Source organism: Macaca nemestrina, chromosome 4 (assembly GCF_043159975.1).
Source record: "Macaca nemestrina isolate mMacNem1 chromosome 4, mMacNem.hap1, whole genome shotgun sequence".
Taxonomy (NCBI): Eukaryota; Metazoa; Chordata; class Mammalia; order Primates; family Cercopithecidae; genus Macaca; species Macaca nemestrina.
In genome coordinates, this window is record NC_092128.1 from 72,483,772 (window position 1) to 72,505,301 (window position 21,530).

Here is a 21,530-nt window from a genome sequence, read left to right on the forward strand (position 1 = left end):
TTTTCTTTTTTGGCATCAATAAATTATTCTTAGTGTCTCATCAAAATATCCTAGAATTACATTTATCTTATTTTGTTCTTCTTTTTCACTCTTTTGAGTACACGGAGAACAAATTATCAGTGACTTCAGTTACTAAAATCCTTCAGTTACTTGATGAAAACCATCAAGCCTCACTTGAGTCAGCTGTAGAATGAGCACTTTTAATATTTTTTTCACAAGACCTGCTCTGTTCTTTCAGCTTTTTAATCAATGACAATGGGGAGGTTATCCATGGAGAGCATTAAATGAAAATCCAAATGTTGCAGCAAATATTTAAATTGATTAGAAGGAGCGTAGGACATGAAGGGAACTAATATATGTTGGGTGTCTATATGAGAAGTTATACTAGCCATTTAACTACATTAAGGCACTAATTCAAGTAATATGCTATCAATTCTATAAACTAGGTGATATCATTGATATTTTATAGTTGAAGCTAGGAGACATTGACTAAGATATATACAATGAGTTGCAAAACTTTCTGAGGAATGTATAAGTAGGTAATTTGTAAGTAGTTGTAAGTAGTTAATGCCACTTGCAAGTTGTAGTTAACTCTTTTGTAATCAATCTGATGGTACAGTCATTTATATTATTTCTCCAAGAATATAACACAGGCAGAGTAGCTGAGAGCTTAAGAGTTTAGGCTTTGATCTGGATTCAAAGTGCTCTACCACTTTTTATCTATATAATGGGAAATGGATTTAATATTCCCAAGCTACAGTTTTCTCTTAAGATAATAATAAGAATACTTTATAGGATTGTTGTGAGGATTATATGAGATAACACATAAAAATCTTAGCATATTTCCATGTAAGGGCACAATACATAGTGGTTTTTATTAATATTATTGCAGGTGAGTGGTAGAGCCAAGATTTTTCGGACTTATTTATCTTAGTATCTTCAGGGCTTAGAGTAGTATATAGTCTTCAGAAGAGAGAGTTGTCACACAGCACAGAGAGAGTGAGTTAACAAAGAATATTTAGGAATAGTTAAGCAAGTAAGGGTCTTCTTAGGCCTAGAGAATGGCAATATTGACAACACATGTACCTAAAAGTATGAAAGGAAAATATCAGAGTTTGATATTTTTGGTGGTTTGCTCCAAAAATACCAACAAATAAATTGCGATGCAGTGAGAGATTATTTTTTAATCTGATGACAGTGCATGACTTCAATTGGGTCAGAGAAAACTAGATGCTCAGATTGGAGGCTGAGCCTTGGATGAGAGGGGATGAAGGCCTGCTCCAGGGTGGCAAAAGGAACAAAAGAAAGGCATAGATTTCAGAGACATCATGAAAGAAGATGCAGGCTCAATAAAGTATCTTGAGTACCTACCATGGGTTAGGTGTCATGCTAGGAGCCTGTGTGGTTTTCTCATTGATTTGGAGGTGACAAACTGAGGCTCTGAGAGACTAAGTGATTTGCTTAGTGTCACAGAACTAATAACAGATTTAACGTGGGGTTCTCATTCCAAGGCCAGCTTTGATTTTTAAATATACGTCAACTACCTCTCTTGGAGTCAATGACAAATTGGACATGGAAGAAAGATGAGGAGGGAAGCAAGATAATTGAGAACATAATAATACCATGAGAAGTCAAGAAGTGAATATGCACTAGCATGCATATATATACATGCGCGCGCGCACACACACACACACACACACACACACACACACACACACACACACTGTCCCATCCTCCCTGTTATGGTCTGAATGTTGGCGTCTCCCTTAAATTCATACGTTGGAACCCAGCACCAGTGTGATAGTATTAAGAAGTGGGAGTCTTTTGTGAATAAAGTTATGAGGGCTCTGTCTTCATGAATGGGATTAGTACCTCTTATAAAAGAGGTTGAAGGGAGCTGCCTTGGCCCTACTGCCATGTGAAGATGAAGCAACAAGGTGTCATCTATAAAGCAAAGATTCCTCACCGGACACTGAATCTGCTGGTGCCTTGATCTTGGACTTCCCAACCTCGGGGACTGTGAGAAATAAATGCCTATTATTTGTAAGTCTTAAGTCAGCGTCCAATATGAGCATCCAGTTTTCTCTGACCCTATTGAAATTTTGCACTGTCATCATATTAAAAAAAATCTCTCACTGCATTGCAATTTATTTATTGATATTTTTGAGCACCCAGTCTAAGGTATTTTTTACAACAGTCTGAATGGACTAAGACGCTCCCAAATATATAACAACACACAAAGATTCTCTAGTTAATATCCATAATCACACAGAATCCACAAATCTCTTATCTGACAGCAATGTTTTGAAATAAACTTGCGTAGTATGCCTCCCAAAAAGAACCAAATACAAATAGATATAGTAAAGGTATATGGCCAATTTTTATGGAACAGTGACCAAATCATAGCACTGTGGTTACATGCATTATGTCATTTAATCACAATAACCCTGTGAGAGTCTTATGAGGTAGGTATTCTCATTGAACCCATTTTACAAACAAGGAAACAGATGCACAGAAAGATTGCCCAACATAAACTGTGATATAGAGCTGGCATTGTCTTTTAGCTAGAAATTGGAAATTGGAAGCATAAGTATATTCCATGCTTTGTTTTGCCGAATTCCTATTTTTAGGATATTTAGGTGCTACATGAGGGTATGTAAGCAACTCAGATAAACAAACATCATCTTTCTGCATTGAGGAGCCAGTGACAAAATGACAATGTATTATGACCTTTGTGTATATGTGAATAGCATATCTTAGAACTTTGCCCATAGCAAACATAGTAGAATAAATGCATCAATATCTCTGTAATAAATGGGAGATGTTGCTTCTAGCTAGTGTTCTCTGTTTCTATCTCCTAGGTACAGTATACATTTTTTAGTTGTTCACCTCTTTTTCTCTGTTATTTATTTTATCTTTCTTCCTGCAGACTTACCCTTTTAGAATATGGCCATCAATTTTTACTACCAGTCCCAAAACAGAGCTTCTCTTTTTAGCTCCACCCCAGTCCTGAGCATCTTCCCACTCCACTTGGGAAGCTGAAAACCTCACAGGCCATGCTTTTATGGATGCCTGGATACCCCCCAGTGTGGGCAATAAAGCTCTTTATATAGAGAATGGAATTATGGCTCAGTATCTATTTGAGCTTGCTGTTCCTGGAACCAGAGATAGTTTATTTGTGACCAACAGAAAACTTACTAATCTTCTTTAAGTGACAGAAACCCAGCTGAAACTCAAGCAAAGGAAAAAAATCATTTGGTTGACTGGAACTAAGAAGAATCAAAGAGGAGCTGGAATCAGACACTATCCCAAATCTCTCTCTTTCTCTCTCTCTCTCTTCCCATATCTCCCTCTCACTTAGAGGATTGTCAACAATGAGAAAAACACAACCTATCTCCTACTGGCTTAAGAAATAAGTCCTTCATTTCCTTCAAGTGTTTGTTCAAATCTCACTTCTTCAGTGAAGCCAACCAATTCTCCCTTTATTCAACATCAAAACCTGTCCTTTTGATCCCACATTCCTGATCCTTTTTGCCATGTTCCTCTTATGAATTTTTTTCTGCTTACTATTTCCTAACATATTATAGAATTTTCTTATTTATGTTTTTAGTTTATTATCTCTCTTGGCTAGAATGTGAGTTCCACAAGGGTAGGGATCTTGTGTTTTGTTCACTGAGCTACTTCAGACCCCTAGCATAGGGTATGGGACATGGTAGATGCTCAACGAATATGATTACATGAATGAAAGGGAATTTATTATCTTACACAAGAAGAAATCTCAAGTTGAGTGGACCCAGGATTGTTGGTTCAATGGCTCAATGACATAATTGAAAATCATATTTTTTCCATCTTTCTTGTCTGCCATCCTCAGCACTTCAGCTAGGCCCCTTAAGCTGGCTCTCTCCATGTTTGCAAGACAGCTGCTGCAGTTCCAAGTATCACATGTTGACAAGTATCACATAGTGATAAGACATATGCGGCAACAGCAGAAGGATGGTTGCTAGCTGCTTCTTTTCTGACTCTATTTTTTTTTCTTTAATCAGTGAAAAGTCATATATTATTTTTTAAAAGCCACACTTGCATATATAACAACTAAAGTTAAGATAACTGGTTATAATTGCATTAGTTTCTAAGCTAACCCTTACAAACAAGAATACTTAATATAAGTTATTCAAGTGCAACAATGTGTTAGTTTTGGAAGAAATAAGTCAATGTAAATGTGTGAAATGTTAGGAAGGCATTTCTAGGTATAGTAAGTATAATAATTCAACATTGCTTTTGAAAAGTATAATAGCTAGAAAAACTATTTTTAAAAATCTATAGTAGTTTCTTATTTTGATAAAATTCTTAGAGAGAAATAAAACATGAGATCTGCCATGAAGATGATGAATGGGAAGGTGTTCTTGATTATATTAAAGTAAGGCAATATATCTTTAAAAACTGTGAAAATGTATTTTAAAATACAAATTTTCTATACAGTATGATATAGCCAAAATATATGAGAGACAATTTATTTGTTTTTTGGCTTAATCGATGGAATGCATATTTTATTTAACCTATGTTATAGGTCAAATGAATTAAAAAATTAACTTTTGCTAAGAACATGAGACGGTAGTAAGGGGTCTGTTGAACTCATTTAATATTACTCTTTGAAAAAGTAAAGAGTATATGGTGAAAAATATTAATTGAAAAATGGACTATATTGGTTGTAATCTTGTTCAACATTATCTGTAAGCCTCATGCTTATAAAATCTGAAGCAAAAATAACTACAGATCACCCTGTTAATCCTTTGGGCATTCCTAGTTGAATTAAGTTTGTCCTTGTTAAAGAAATTATCTTCGTTTTTCTTCCCCCTCAGGCATGCATGTAAAACAGTTCCTGTCTCAATGTATGCCTTAGGCAAAAAGTTCAGTGCTCAATTACCTGCTGTCTGAAGTCTCATATTTTGCAGCAAGCAAGTGAAATAGCATTTTAATCAGAAGTCTTGACCTCTGCTCTTCTTTTCCCTTCACAGCACTGTAAGCTATTTGGCATATGAAGGTCTTGACCTAAGAAAACCATCTTGGATAACCACAGCAAGGAAAAGGAAAAATGCAACACCTAGGAGATTTCAGTAAACAGTAGAATCATGCCAACCTAATCTGTGTTAAAATGCTTGGAATGTGGGAGCCGCTGATGATGCCTGTTGTCTGTGTGTCTGACTGAATCCTTTCTTTTCTCAGAGCAGCAAAGCAAAGCCTGGGAACCAGGCCAAATGCCTGCCACTTACCTTAAATTGATCAGCCACTTTGAGATTAAAACCCCTGAAAGCTGCCACACCGTGAAAACAAGGCCTCCTTCACATTAAAGGCAAATTGCGACTTTGGGTTTGCTGTGATCTTTTTTCCATTTTATCCAGTTTTTCACAGTGCACTTTTTTCCCCCCTTTCCATTTATGCTCCAATATAGAAGCCAATAGTTACAGCATCTTGGCCAAGCATTCATTAAGGTTTATAAGAACAAAATTTATGGTTATTTAGGAGTTGGCACAAAGGCAGACTGTTGCTGGAAAAAGAAAAAGAAATACAGGTGGGAAATAGAAGCCTCCACAAAGGCCCACACTATACAGTAGTGTACTAGGCTCTAGTAGTGGGCTGGGAGGAAAATGAAATAGTATTTGAAACCAGCTGCTCTTCTATTCTGAAGCATTCTCATTGATGGCTCTGCAGATTATTGAAACAAGTATACTGGTTATTCCAAGAGATTTTTCTGTCTTGGGTAAATGCTACCATTTACAGGAGCTGACAGTAGAGATAAATAGATGTGTGCTAATCTGAAGATCTGTCAGTTTTGCTAAAGGATAAAGTGCATTTAAAAAAGAAATATATATATCTCTAAAATCCGTATAGATAGATAGAATCATATATATAGGATCAGAATGAGGTCTCTCCCATAACAAGAAGAGTCACATTATCCTCCTCAGCGGAACTTACATAATGCCAAGCCTGTGTTCCCAAAAATCTAGGGTGTGGGTAAAACACACCCTTAATCTTAGAATTCGGATAGTAACATGGAATTCTGATGCAGGCTGGAAGACTTTATTCTCCTTCAGGAAATACTGTTAATGATTCTTCGTCCTTTAAAAAAATGCCCTGGTTTTCTTCACTAGGGGAGTAAGAAAGCTCTTTGCCCTATCTTTTGCAATATTTATTAAGTAAACCTTTTAAAAATATAGTTTAGTTTCTACTCATTGTTGTCTAAGAACTACCTGGAGTACCATCATTTATTGAAAAAATATACAGCTTCAGTGTTTCATGATGTAAACTGTTCCTAAAATATCACTTATTTTAGCTGCACAGGTAACTCACTATATGACTTGGGGCAGGTTAATTTACATGTTCAGCCATCTCCCATTCTCAAATAGGAATACTAATAACATTTATAATAATAATATTTTATAATAATATTTAATACTAGGTATATATAATATATTATATATAATAATAATTTATAATATTATTATAATAATAAACGTACTCTTCCACTGTGATGAGGTACACTGTGATGAAGTATTTGCTTCTACTTCCATAACTTTGCACATGCTAGAATATTTTACCCTTTCCTCCCCATGAAATGAAGTTCATCATTTTTACTGACACTGTTTTGGAAGCCTTCTACCTGATTCTTTTTATTCCTTTTTATCAGCATCACTTCGACATGGATACACATACTGGTATTTTGACCCGCATTTGTTCACAGGTTGCTCTGCAACAGACCTACTTAATTGTGCATGGATATAAATGATTCCTCCTAACTATACATGCTTAAAGCTCCCCAAGGGCAAGGGGAATGACCTTCCTGATATCTCTCCACTATTACAGTCCTCTGTTCTGAAAAGACACTAATTAAATTTGGAAAACTGAAGATGCACAGAATCTTTTGTGTCATTTCATAAAATGTCAACTACAACTCTGGATGCACGAGCACATATGTGATCATCATTTACAAATAATATTGATTATTTCTGAGCCTGGGTTAGTCTGTTTAGCAGTCATAAGTCATTTACCTTGTTTTGTGGAGTGTCAGAAAGCCAGAGCCAAGATAAAAGGAAACACAGAAACAGTTATGGCTCAGTCTGTTGGTCAACTCTGTTTCTGCCCCTTTTTAACCAGTTTGTCTTATAAGTTTGTCATTAAAATTTTCCATCACACCTAATAGACTTTTATCTTGATCATCAATTTTATAACTTCCAAGTCTTCAAAATTCATATTTCCTATCAATTGTGATTGTTCTGTGTTTCTTTTTTTTCCTATTTTTAAAAAATTATCTTTAAGTTCTGGGGTGCATGGGCAGAACGTGCAGTTTTGTTACATAGGTATACACATGCCATAGTGGTTTACTACACCCGTTAATCCATCAACTACATGAGGTATTTCTCTTAGTGCTATCCCTCTCCAACCTCCCCATCCCCCGACAGGCCCTGGTGTGTGATGTTCCCCTCCCTATGTCCATGTATCCTCATTGTTCAACTCCCGCTTATGAGTGAGAACATGGTGGTGTTTGGTTTTCTGTTTTTGTGATAGTTTGCTAAGAATGATGGTTTCCAGCTTCTTATGTGTCCCTGCAAAGGACATGAATTTATCCTTTTTTATGGCTGCATAGTATTCCATGGTGTATATGTGCCACACTTTCTTTATCCAGTCTATCATTGATGGACACTGGGTTGGTTCCAAGTCTTTGCTATTGTGAATGGTGCCATAATAAACATATGTGTGCATGTATCTTTATAGTAGAATGATTTATAATCCTTTGGGTATATACCCAATAATGAGATTGCTGGGTCAAATGGTATTTCTAGTTCTAGAACCTTGAGGAATCACCACACTGTCTCCCACAATGGTTGAACTACTTTACACTCCCACCAACAGTGTAAAAGCATTCCTATTTCTCCACATCCTCTCCAGGATCTGTTGTTTCCTGACTTTTTAATGGTTGCCATTCTAATTGGCATGAGATGGTATCTCGTGGTTTTGATTTGCATTTCCCTAATGACCAGTGATGATGAACTTTCTTTCATGTGTCTGTTGGCTGCATAAATGTCTTCTTTTGAGAAGTGTCTGTTCATATCCTTTGCCCACTTTTTGATGGCGTTGTTTTTTTGTCTTGTAAATTTGTTTAAGTTATTTGTAGATTCTGGATATTAGCCCTTTGTCAGATGGATAGATTGCAAAAATTTTCTCCCATTCTGTAAGTTGCCTGTTCACTCTGATGAGAGCTTCTTTTGTTGTGAAGAAGCTCTTTAGTTTAATTAGATCCCATTTGTCAATTTTGGCTTTTGTTGTGATTGCTTTTGGTGTTTTAGTCATGAAGTCTTTGCCCAATACCTATGTCCTGAATGGTATCACCCAGGATTTCTTCTAGGATTTTTATGGTCCTAGGAGGGAGTCTTTGATTCATCTTGAGTTGATTTTTGTATAAGCTGTAAGGAAGGAGTCCAGTTTCAGTTTTCTGCATATGGCTAGCCAATTTTCCCAACAACATTTATTAAATAGGGAATCTTTTCCCCATTGCTTGTTTGTGTAAGGTTTGTCAAAGATCAGATGGTTGTAGATATGTGATGTTATTTCTGAAGCCTTTGTTCTGTTCCATTGGTGTATATCTCTGTTTTGGTACCAGTACCATGCTGTTTTGGTTACTGTAGCCTTGCAGTATAGTTTGAAGTCAGGTAGCCTGATGCCTCCAGTTTTGTTCTTCTTGCCCAGGATTGTCTTGGCTATGTGGGCTCTTTTGTGGTTCCATATGAAGTTTAAAGTAGTTTTTTACAATTCTGTGAAGAAAGTCATTGGTAGCTTGATGGGTATAGCATTGAATCTATAAATTACTTTGGACAGTATGGCCATTTTCATGATATTGATTCTTCCAATTCATGAGCATAGAATGTTTTTCCATTTGTTTGTGTCCTCTCTTATTTCCTTGAGCAGTGGTTTGTAGTTCTCCTTGAAGAGTTCCTGCACATCCCTTGTAAGTTTTATTCCTAGGTATTTTATTCTCTTAGTAGCAATTGTGAATGGGAGTTCACTGATAATTTGGCTCTCTGTTTGTCTGTTATTGTTGTATAGGAATGCTTGTGATTTTTTCACATTGATTTTGTATCCTGAGACTTTGGCAAAGTTGCTTATCAGCTTATGGAGATTTGGGGCTGAGATGATGGGATTTTCGAAATATCTAATCATGTTGTCTGCAAACAGAGATAATTTGACTTCCTCTCTTCCTATCTGAATACACCTTATTTCTTTCTTTTGCCTGATTGCCCTGGCCAGAATTTCCAATACTATGTTGAATAGGAGTGGTGAGAGAGGGCATCCCTGCCTTATGCCGGTTTTCAAAGGGAATGTTTCCAGTTTTTGCCCATTCAGTATGATATTGGCTGTAAGTTTGTCATAAATAGCTTTTATTATTTTGAGATACGTCCCATCAATATCTAGTTTATTGAGAGTTTTTAGCATGAAGGGCTGCTGAATTTTGTCAAAGGCCTTTTCTGCGTCTATTAAGAGAATCATGTGGTTTTTGTCTTTGGTTCTGTTTATATGATGGATTATGTTTATTGATTTGCATATGTTGAACCAGCCTTGCATCCCAGGGATGAAGCTGATGTGATTGTGGTGGATAAGCTTTTTTGATGTGCTGCTGGATTCGGTTTGCCAGTATTTTACTGAGGATTTTTGAATCAATGTTCATCAGGGATATAGGTCTAAAATTCTCTTTTTTTATTGTATCCCTGCCAGGCTTTGGTATCAGGATGATGCTGGCCTCATAATATGAGTTAGGGAGGATTCCCTCTTTTTCTATTGATTGGAATAGTTTCAGAAGGAATGGAACCAGCTCCTATTTGTACCTCTGGTAGAATTTGACTGTGAATCCATCTGGTCCTGGACTTTTTTTGGTTGGTAGGCTATTAATTATTGCCTCAATTTCAGAGCCTGTTATTGACCCCTTCAGGGATTCAACTTCTTCCTGGTTTGGTCTTGGGAGGGTGTATGTGTCCAGGAATTTTTCCGTTTCTTCTAGATTTTCTAGTTTATTTGCATAGAGGTGTTTACAGTATTCTCTGATGGTAGTTTGTATCTCTGTGGGATTGATGGTGATATCCCCTTTATCATTTTTTATTGTATCTATTTGATTCTTCTCTCTTTTCTTCTTTATTAGTCTTGCTAGTGGTCTATCTATTTTGTTGATCTTTTCAAAAAACCAGCTCCTGGAATCATTGATTTTTTGAAGGGTTTCTGTGTCTCTATCTCCTTCAGTTCTGCTCTGATCTTAGTTATTTCTTGCCTTCTGCTGGCTTTTGAATGTGCTTGCTCTTGCTTCTCTAGTTATTTTAATTGTGATGTTATGGTGTTGATTTTAGATCTTTCCTGCTTTCTCTTGTGGGCATTTAGTGCTATAAATTTCCCTCTATATACTGCTTTAAATGCGTCCCAGAGATTCTGGTATGTTGTGTCTTTGTTCTCATTGGTTTCAAAGAACATCTTTATTTCTGCCTTCATTTTGTTATGTACCCAGTAGTCATTCAGGAGCAGGTTGTTCAGTTTCCATGTAGTTGAGTGGTTTTGAGTGGGTTTCTTAATCCTGAGTTCGAATTTGATTGCATTGTGGTCTGAGTGACAGCTTGTTATGTTTCTGTTCTTTTACATTTGCTGAGGAATGCTTTACTTCCCACTATGTGGTCAATTTTGGAATAAGTGCCATGTGGTGCTGAGATAAATGTATATATTCTGCTGATTTCGGGTGGAAAGTTCTGCAGATGTCTATTAGGTCCACTTGGTGCAGAGCTGAATTCAAGTCCTGGATATCCTTGCTAACTTTCTGTCTTGTTGGTCTGTCTAATGTTGACAGTGGGGTGTTAAGGTCTCCCATTATTAATGTGTGGGAATCTAAGTCTTTTTGTAAGTCTCTAAAGACTTGCTTGATGCATCTGGGTGCTCCTGTATTGGGTGCATATATATTTAGGATAGTTAGCTCTTCTTCTTGAATTGATCCCTTTACCATTATGTAATGGCCTTCTTTGTCTCTTTTGATCTTTGTTGATTTAATGTCTGTTTTATCAGAGACTAGGATTGCAACCCCTGCTTTTTTTTGTTTTCCATTTGCTTAGTAGATCTTCCTCCATCACTTTATTTTGAGCCTATGTGTGTCTCTGCATGTGAGATGGGACTCCTGAATACAGCAAACTGATGGGTCTTTACTCTTTATCCAGTTTGCCAGTCCGTGTCTTTTAATTGGGGCATTTAGCCCATTTACATTTAAGGTTAATACTGTTGTGTGTGAATTTGATCCTGTCATTATGATGTTAGCTGGTTATTTTGCTCGTTAGTTGATGCAGTTTCTTCCTAGCTTTGATGGTCTTTACAATCTGGCATGTTTTTGCAGTGACTGGTACTGGTTTTTCCTTTTCATGTTTAGTGCTTCCTTCAGGAGCTCTTGTAAGGCAGGCCTGGTGGTGACCAAATCTCTCGGCATTTGCTTGTCTGTAAAGGATTTTATTTCTCCTTCACTTATGAATCTTAGTTTGGCTGGATATGAAATTCTGGGTTGAAAATTCTTTTCTTTAAGAATGTTGAATATTGGCCCCCACTCTCTTCTGGCTTGTAGAGTTTCTGCTGAGAGATCCACCGTTAGTCTGATGGGCTTCCCTTTGTGGATAACCTGACCTTTCTCTCTGGCTGCCCTTAACATTTTTTCCTTCATTTCAACCTTGGTGAATCTGACAATTATGTGTCTTGAGGTTGCTCTTCTCGATGAGTATCTTTGTGATGTTCTCTGTATTTCCTGAATATGAATGTTGGCCTGTCTTGCTTACCATATTTCTTGGAGGCTTTGTGCATTTCTTTTTACTCTTTTTTTCTCTAAACTTCTCTTCTTGCTTCATTTCATTCATTTGATCTTCAATCACTGATACTCTTTATTCTACTTGATCTAATTGGCTACTGAAGTTTGTGCATGTGCCACATAGTTCTCATGCCATGTTTTTCAGCTCCATCAGGTCGTTTAAGGTCTTCTCTATGCTGTTTGTTCTAGGGTTAGCCATTCTTCTAATCTTTTTTCAAGATTTTTAGCTTCCTTGTGATGGGTTTGAACATCTTCCTTATCTTGGAGAAGTTTGTTATTAGCCATCCTCTGAAGCCTACTTCTGTCAACTCATCCAAGTCATTCTCTGTCAAGCTTTTTTCTGTTGCTGGCGAGGAGCTGCATTCCTTTGGAGGGGAAGAGGTGCTCTGTTTTTTACAATTTTCAGCATTTCTGCTCTGGTTTCTTCCCATCTTTGTGGTTTTATCTACCTTTGGTCTTTGATGATGGTGACTACAGATGGGATTTTGGTGTGGATGTCCTTTTGTTGATGTTGATGCTGTTTCTTTCTGTTTGTTAGTTTTCCTTCTAACAGTCAGGACCCTCAGTTGCAGGTCTGTTGGAGTTTGCTGGAGGTCCACTCCAGACGCTGTTTGCCTGGGTATCACCAGCAGAGGTTGCAGAACAACAAATATTGCAGAATAGCAAATGTTGCTGCCTCATTCTTCCTCTGGAAGCTTCATCTCAGAGGGGCACCTGGCTATATGAGGTGTCAGTTGGCCCCCTACTGGGAGGTGTCTCCCAGTTAGGCTATTCGGGGGTCAGGGACCCACTTGAGGAGGCAGTCTGTACATTCTCAGATCTCAAACTCCATGCTGGGAGGACCACTGCTCTCTTCAAAGCTGTCAGACAGGGATGTTTAAGTGTGCAGAAGTTTCTGCTGCCTTTTGTTGAGCTATGTCCTGCCGCCAGAGGTGGAGTCTACAGAGGCAGGCAGATCTCCTTGAGCTGCTGTGGGCTCCACCCAGTTCAAGCTTCCCAGCTGTTTTCCTTACCTACTCAAGCCTCAGCAAGGTAGACGCCCCTCCCCCAGCCTTGCTGCCACCTTGCAGTTCGTTCTCAGACTGCTGTGCTAACAGTGAGCAAGGCTCCATGGGCGTGGGACCCGCTGAGCCAGGCATAGGATATAATCTCCTGGTGTGCCATTTGCTAAGACCTTTGGAAAAGCACAGTATTAGGGCAGGAGTGTCCCGATTTTCCCAGTACTGTCTGTGATGGCTTCTGTTGGCTAGGAAAGGGAATTGCCTGACCCTTTTGCTTCCTGGGTGAGGTGATGCCCTGCCTTGCTTTGGCTCACACTCTGTGGGCTGCACCCACTCTCCAACCAGTCCAGTGAGATGAACCCTGTACCTCAGTTGGAAATGCAGAAATCACCCGTCTTTTGCATCTCTCACACTGGGAGCTGTAGACTGGAGCTGTTCCTATTCATCCATCTTGGAACTCCCCATAGTCCCATATTTCTTAGAGGCTTTGTTCATTCCTTTTCATTCTTCTTTCTCTAATCTTGTCTTCTCTCTTTATTTCATTAAGTTGATTTTCAATCACTGATTTCCCTTCTTTCTTCCGCTTGATTGATTTGGCTATTGAAACTTGGGTATGCTTCACGAAGTTCTTGTGCTGTGTATTTTCAGCTCCATCAGGTCATTTATGTTCTTCTCTAAACTGGCTATTCTAGTTAGCAATTCGTCTAACCTTTTTTCATGGTTCTTAGCTTCCTTGCATTGGGTTAGAACACGCTCCTTTAGCTCGGAGGAGTTTGTTATTATCCACCTTCTGAAACCTACTTCTGTCAATTCCTCAAATGCATTCTCCATCCAGTTTTGTTCCCTTGCTGTCAAGGAGTTGTGATCCTTTGGACGAGAAGAGGTGTTCTGGTTTTTGGAATTTTCAACCTTTTTGCATTGGTTTCTCCCCATCTTTGTGGATTTATCTAACTTTGGTCCTTGATGTTGGTGACCTTTGGATGTGGTCTTTGAGTGGACCTGCTATTCCTTTCTGTTAGTTTTCCTCTGACAGTCAGGCCCCTCTGGTCTGCTGGACTTTGCTGGAGGTCCACTCCTGACCCTGTTTGCCCAGGTATCACCAGTGGAGGCTGCAGAACAGCAAAGGTTGCTGCCTGATCTTTCCTTGGGAAGCTTAGTCCCAGAGGGGCCCCTGCCAGATGCCAGCCAAAACTCTCCTGTATGAGGTGTCTGTCGGCTCCTGCTGAGAGTTGTCTTCCAGTCAGGATACATGGTGTTCAGGGACCCACTTGAGGAGGCAGTCTGGACCCTTAGCAGAGCTTGAACTCTGTGCTGGGAGGTCCGCTGCTTTCTTCAGAGCCATGAGGCAGGGATGTTTAAGTCTGCTGAAGCTGCGCTCACAGCCACCCCTTTCCTGAGGTGCTCTGTCCGAGGGAGATGGGGGTTTTATCTATAAGTCCCTGATTTGAGCTGCTGCCTTTTTTTCAGAGATGACGTGCCCAGAGAAGGGAAATCTGGCAGTCTGGCCACAGCAACCTTGCTGAGCTGCAGTGGGCTCCACCCAGTTCCAACTTCCCAGGGGCTTTGTTTACACTGTGAGGGGAAAACCGCCTAGTCAAGCCTCAGCAATGGTGGACGCCCCTCCCTCCATCAGGCTCCAATGCCTCAGGTAGATCTCAGACTGCTGCTGTGCTGGCAGCGAGAATTTCAAGTCAGTGGATCTTAGTTTGCTGGGCTCCCTAGGGGTGGGACCTGCTGAGCCAGACCACTTGATTTCCTGGCTTCAGCACACCTTTCCAGGGGTGCAAACTGTTCTGTCTCGCTGGCGTCCCAGGCGCCACTGGGTTATGGAAGAAAGAACTCCTGCAGCTAGTTATGTGTCTGCCCAAATGGCCGCCCAGTTTTATGCTTGAAACCCAGGGCCCCAGTGGCATAGGCACTGGAGGGAATCTCCTGGTTTGCATGTTGCAAAAACCGTGGGACAAGCGTAGTATCTGTGCTGGAGTTCCTCAGACTCAGTCCCTCAAGGCTTCCCTTAGGTAGGAGAGAAAATTCCCTAACCCCTTGCGCTTCCTGGGTGAGGCGATATCCCACCCTGCTTTCAGCTCACCCTCCGTGGGCTGCAACCACTGTCCAAACAGTCCCAATGAGATGAACCAGGTACCTCCGTTGGAAATGCAGAAATCACCCACCTTTTGCGTCAGTGTTGCTGGGAGCTGCAGACCGGAGCTGTTTCTATTTGGCCATCTTGCCAGTCTTGACAAAATTCAGTCCTGACAAGAGGGTTCAGACTCTTTCTGAGGAGTCATCAACAGATTTCCAAAAGACCTCTGTTGTCTACTGAGTTTCTTCACCACTCAGCTTATATGCTTTTATCTATTAACCTGTTAACATCTTTCCTTAGTAATGTACATCTTTCCTTTTTTTGAGTTCAAGTGATTGTTTTATTGTAAAGGGAAATAAACTGTTACTAAATTAAACTAATACATGTGAGTTACAGGTGTCACTGCATGAATGTATTCACTGAATATCTACTAGGAAATGAAATGTGACATTTCAGCATACTTTTGGAATTACATACATATTTTTGTTTAAAGCACGTTTTAATGGGTCTGTAAAAGTATAACATCTTCCTTAGAGTATATAAATGATTAGTATCAAATTAGACATATAAACACCGTGTGGGTTCACTAATTTTTCATTATTTCTATCTGCTGCAGAACTAGCCCTGTGACCAGGTTCTGGCTGCGTCTTAAATCACATGCACACTACATTAGTCCTTCCCTCATCTTCCGTTCTAGGCTAAGGGAGTCCAGAATGGGCACCATTAGCAATTCCTAATGGAAGCTCTAATAGCTACTTAGAAGCAAACAGTAGGAAATTAAATCAGTTAAATCTAAAAAGATACAGTGGCAATTCTATTTCACAAGGGATGCTGGTTAAACAGTTAACCCAGAGTGAACTCCTGTTCTTTGATTGGGAAGCCTTTCAGAACTTAATTACTGTGTTCTATGAATCTGTGACAGATCTTGGTAATGTACTTTCTTATTTATTTATTTATTTATTTATTTATTTATTTATTTATTTATTCATTTTAGGTGGAGTCTCGCTCTGTCACCTAGGCTGGAGTGCAGTGGCGCGATCGTGGCTCACTGCAAGCTCCACCTCCTGGGTTCATGTAATTCTCCTGCCTCAGCCTCCCGAGTAGCTGGGACCACAGGCACCCGTTACCATGCCCAGCTAATTTTTTGTATTTTTGGTACAGATGGGGTTTCACTATGTTAGCCAGGATGGTCTCGATCTCCTGGTCTTGTGATCCGCCCGCCTCAGCCTCACAAAGTGCTGGGATTACAGGCGTAAGCCACCTGCCCCCGGCCATACCTTCTTATTTGAGAGTTGTTCTGTATTTCTTTAGCTATCAAATTTTTATGGAGGTCCTGGTATATATTTAATGTTAGGCTACGGATAATTCAAAAATCACTATATAAAATGAAGTAGTTGGCAAGAAAATACAAACAAGCAAAGGACTGCCTGTAGCAATTTGCTTTGTATTTTGTTGCAGAGGGTAACGATTTGAGAACAATTCAAGAGAATACATTAAAGACTCATATCTCTCCAGAGTTTCTGCAGAGTCTGATTCTAAATAACTTTTATTTCCCACCTAAAAGAGTTCTTGAGAGTGATGTCAGCAAGAAGCACTATCTGATCATCACCACCCCACATAAGCATCAATTTTAATAACCAAGCAGGGAGGGCAGTACCTTTGAGAGAGTCTGGGAATCCAGTGGACAAGTTCCAGCTCACCATTGAAGAAGAAAATTTGAGAATAGATGCATTGAAGAGGGTAGAAGAGGGTAAGAAAAACAGTTTCATTTACCTATGTCACTCCTCTAAGGTAGCACAGCTCAATACCAAGAGAGATGCCTTTAGCCCATGACTTATCCTATAGGAAAAAGTGAGAGTATAGTAAGTGAGCACCCAGCTTACTCAGCCATGGGGTGCTGCCAAGGAGGCCCACTTGTTTTTAGCCCCACCCAGCACAGCTGAGTGGCTGGGAGAGGCTGGAAGCAGATAAGAGAGATGGAGATTCACAGCAACCAGGGCATGGAATTCAACCAAAGGCCTTGGATGCTAACTACTTTGGAGACTTCATCAGAAAACCTGCCCATGAGCTGCTTGGGAGACCTTGCCTGCAGACCCCTTCAGCTGACTCATGGGCACCCCCAACACTGTGTACCTCACTCCTGCCCCATGACTGTGGCTGGCTCTGTGCATGCCCCTGTGAACAGAAAGTACAAACCTCTACAGATGGCTTGTGAGCTTGCACAGACAACCAGCCTGATTCTGAAAAGTAGGAAGAAGCTATACAAACTTGAGCATTTCAGGGCACTGACCTAGGAACAAGAAATGGTAGCCTTTTTTTTTTTTTTTTTTTTTAAATCTACCATGGCTTGTGTGATTGAGAGAAGACATACAATCTTAAGTGTTCCTCCTCAAGAGGGAACAAGAGATGTGGAGTGGGCAAATCCATAGAGTTCTGAGAAAGCCTCAGAAATCCCTAGCCAGGTTGGCTGTTGATGATATTTCTCTTCTGAAGCTAGTCAGTACAGACTTGAGGAAGTGATTATTTTTTCAGGTGTCTTTACTTTAAGGAACAAGAAAAACCAAGCAAACACGATACTGTAAGTGGAATATAATACTTTTCCAGTAACTGACTCTAAAGAAATGGAGATCTACAAATTGCCCACAAATAATTTAAAATAATTGTTTTAAGGAGACTCAGCTGTGTTCAGCATCTTTTTCAACACAGATAGACAACTCAACATAATCAGGTAAACAAAATGAGAAGTTAACAAAGAGATAGAAATTATAAAAAAGAACCAAACAGAAATTCTGGAATTGAAGAATGGGATGAATGAATTAAAAAATGCAACAAAAAGCATCAAGAGCAGACTTGATCAAGCCAAACAAACAAACAAACAAACAAAAAAACAAACAAAACATGAACTCAAAGACAGGTCTTTTGAAATTATCCAGTAAGTAAAGAAAAAAGAATGAAAAGAAACAAGGCTATGGGATTTATGGGACATCATCAAGAGAATTAATTTATGAATTAAGGGAATTCCCAAAGAAGAAGAGTGAGAGAAAATAGAAGAAAAGCTCATTTAGGGAAATAATAACTGAAAACTTCCCTAATCTAGGGAAACATATGGACACCCAGGGATATGACACATTATAATCAAACTATCAAAAATCAAAGTCAAGGAGAGATTTTTTAAAGCAGCAAAGGAGACTTATAACATACAAGGGAATGCCCATTAAACTATCAGTGGGCTTCTCAGCAGGAATTTTGCAGGCTGGGAAAAAGTAGATAATATATTCAAAGTGCTGAAAGAAAAAAATTGCCAATCAAGACTACTTTACCCAGCAAGTCTGTTTCAGAAATGAAGGAGAGATAAAGACAAACAAAAGCTGAGGGAGTTCATCACCACTAGACCTGATTTATAAGAAATGTTAAGGGAGTTCTTCAAACTGAAATGAAAGAATGCTAATTAGCAATACAAAAATATATGAAAGTATAAAATCCATTGGTAAAAATAAGTACATAGTCAAATTCAGAATACTCAAATACTGTAATGATGGTATGTAAATCAATTTAAACTCTAGTATAAAGGTAAAATACAAAAATATTAAAAATAACTAGAACTAAAATAACTTGTCAGTAGATACATAGTATAAAAAGTAGATTATGATATCATATTTCAATATGCCCCACATAGAAAGACAAATTACAAATACAGCATCATCTTATGTGTATGTGGAATCCAAAAAAGTTGAACCTGTAGAAGCAGCAGAATGGTGGTTATCAGGGCCTGGAAGATAGGGAAAATTTGGAGATTTAATCAGAGTGCAAACTTTTATTTATAATATGAATAATTTCTAGGAACCTAATGTATAGCATGGTCACTCAAGTTAATAATAATATATACTCGAAATTTTTTAAGAGAGTAGATCTTGGCTGGGTGCATTAGCTCACGCCTGTAATCCCAGCATTTTGGGAGGCTGAGGCAGGTGGGTCACCTGATGTCAGGAGTTCAAGACCAGCCTGCCCAACATGGTGAAACCCCGTCTCTTCTAAAAATATAAAAATTAGCCAGGCTTGGTGGTGGTTGCCTGTAATCCCAGCTACTTGTGAGGCTGAGGCAGGAGAATCTCTTGAACCTGAGAGGCAGAGATTGCAGTGAGCCAAGATTGTGCCATTGCACTTCAGCCTGGGCAACAGGGCAAGACTCAGTTAAAAAAAAAAAAAAAGATAATACTGTGATTGATATGTCAATGAGCTTGATTGTGATAATCATTTTGCAATGCATGCTTATATCAAAACCATGTTGTATACCTTAAATATATACAATTTTCATTTGTCAGTCATACTCAATAAAGCTGAGGTGGGGGGAAAGGGTCTCTTTTTCCACACTTTCCCAAATATTTCACTATTTTTTTCCTTCCTGTTGGCCACCTGATCTTTCTAATTACTCATTACCAGCACAACTTTCTTTCTTCCATTCCCTCGTTTCTTTCTTGAGTCTCCTTGTGTTTAGGATTAGGAAAAGTGAAGTGATTTAGGATTAGGAGAAGTGAAAGGATTAGGAAGTCACACTGCTAATGCCAAGTCCTAGAGATGATGTGGAGGAGCAGAAACTCATATAGTGCTGGAGAGAGTGTAAACTGGTACAACCAATTGGAGATCAGTTTGGCAATAGCTATCAAAAAGATGTTCAGCACCTGACCTGTAATTGTCAATTACAACAATTATCATTAGGGCGGACACCTAGCAAGTGAGGTCTTACTATTTGCAAGTGATATGGTTTGGCTGTGCCCCCACCCAAATCTCATTTTGTCTTGTAGTTTCCATAATCCCCACGTGTTGTGGGAGGGACCAGATGGAGATAATTTAATCATGGAAGCAGTTTCTCCCATCCTGTTCTCGTGATAGTAAGTTAGTTCTCACAAGATCTGATGGTTTTATAAAGGGCTTCCCCCTTTGTGGGGCACTCACTCATTTTCCTTCCTACTGCCGTGTGAAGAAGGGTGTGTTTGCTTCCCTTTCTGCCATGATTGTAAGTCTCCTGAGGCCTCCCCAGCCAAACTGAACTGTGAGTCAATTAAACCTCTTTCCGTTATAAATTACCCAGTCTCCTGTATGTCTTTATTAGCAGCATGAGAACAAACTAATATAGGAAGACTGTTTTTGCTGCTTTATTTTCTTCAAGGAGGTTCTATCATTATCCTAACTTGACTAATGAGGAAACCAAGGTGCAGATAAACTAAATAACACACCCAAAGTCGTTCTGTTGTGGTAGAGCTGGGGTTTAGATAGGAGCAGTTAGGCTCTAGAGCACCAAATACTGCCTGTAATAATGCAGGTCCCAGGCGTGATGATTGAGTGTTCTCTGCAACACTACTTAGAACAATAAAAAGTGAATATGAATAGCCTAACTTGCCCCTTCAAAAGGGAATGGGTGGATATACCCAGGGACTATTGTTAGGAGCTAAAATGAATGAACTGGATCTACAAATATTAACATGGAAAATCTCAAAAATAGAATCTTGCAGGAAGAAAATCAAGGTACTGCACATATACACAATAACACCATGGATGGAAATTTTAAAACACACAAAACAAAAATACATAGTTTGCAGATAATTACATATGCAGTAGTTAAAAACCTTAGATGAGAATGACATAGTCCAACTGAAAGATGTCTTGAGAGACGAATGGAGTAAGTGATAAGGAATGGAGATGATTTTCTGTTTTTAATTTAACACAAAAAAGAAAGCTGATGAAAACATGGCAAAGTATTAACGTGTTTAATCCAGGCATTGGGTACATAAGTATCATATTATTTTTTAATTCGTTTCTGTATGTTTAAAACATTGTGTATAAGCATTTTGAAAACACTTAAAAAAGAAATGGAAAATTAGCCAAAATCTGACATGGAGGACATCATAAATGTGGTGGCTTTTCAAGTCAAAACAAGTAATTCTTGAGTACAGATTAAGTTCCCAGTATGGTGAGGGAATAAAAAAATAGGGAAAAGGCACTTTCTGGGAGTCTAGAGTTCATTTAAAAATACAGAGCCAGACCAATACAATGACTAGGAAACAACATATGCATAGGCAGGGATTTGTGTAGCACAACCTACACATACTAGAGAAATTTCACTTGAGAGGTTCTAGCAGCTTATCTATGGTCAGTGTTGCAGAGGAAAGATGACTTTATTGGGCTAGTCTTTGACCTGTGGCTGGCCCTTTGAGTATGATCCCTCATGTGAGTGGTAGCTGGGATTCAGCTCTCAAGGAATGGAGGATAGGAAACACTTAGCTATCCATCCACATTGACAGCCTGTTTCTGATGTAGAGAAGCCAAAAATGTAATTTTATTATTTTTTTTAGCCAGTTCTGTTTATATATCTCGTGTCCATAGATTTGGTGTAATTACAGCTTAGGGATAATACCTAAGGTATTTATTGAACAAGTTCCTTCTGACTGGGTAGTATTTGTTATTTATTTAGCTCTCTAAATGTACACGGTACTTGACAAATATGTAGAAAGACAAGTTTCCTGCCCTGAGGAGTTTATGTTCTAATGCAGACAAACAGAACAGAAGGGGTGGGATCTTG

The 21,530-nt window shown here is 39.0% G+C and overlaps 1 protein-coding gene across 1 annotated transcript in view; it reads left to right on the forward strand.

Moving 5' to 3' along the window:
• LOC139362623 (uncharacterized) overlaps positions 1-5,366 on the forward strand; it is a 78,855-nt gene extending 73,489 nt beyond the window's left edge. Inside the window, exon 4 of the mRNA XM_071094133.1 lies at positions 5,016-5,366. Within this exon, the coding sequence (XP_070950234.1) occupies positions 5,016-5,118 (103 nt within the window). The 3' untranslated portion in view covers positions 5,119-5,366. The remainder of the gene's footprint in view (positions 1-5,015) is intronic.
• The last annotated feature ends 16,164 nt before the right edge of the window (positions 5,367-21,530 follow it).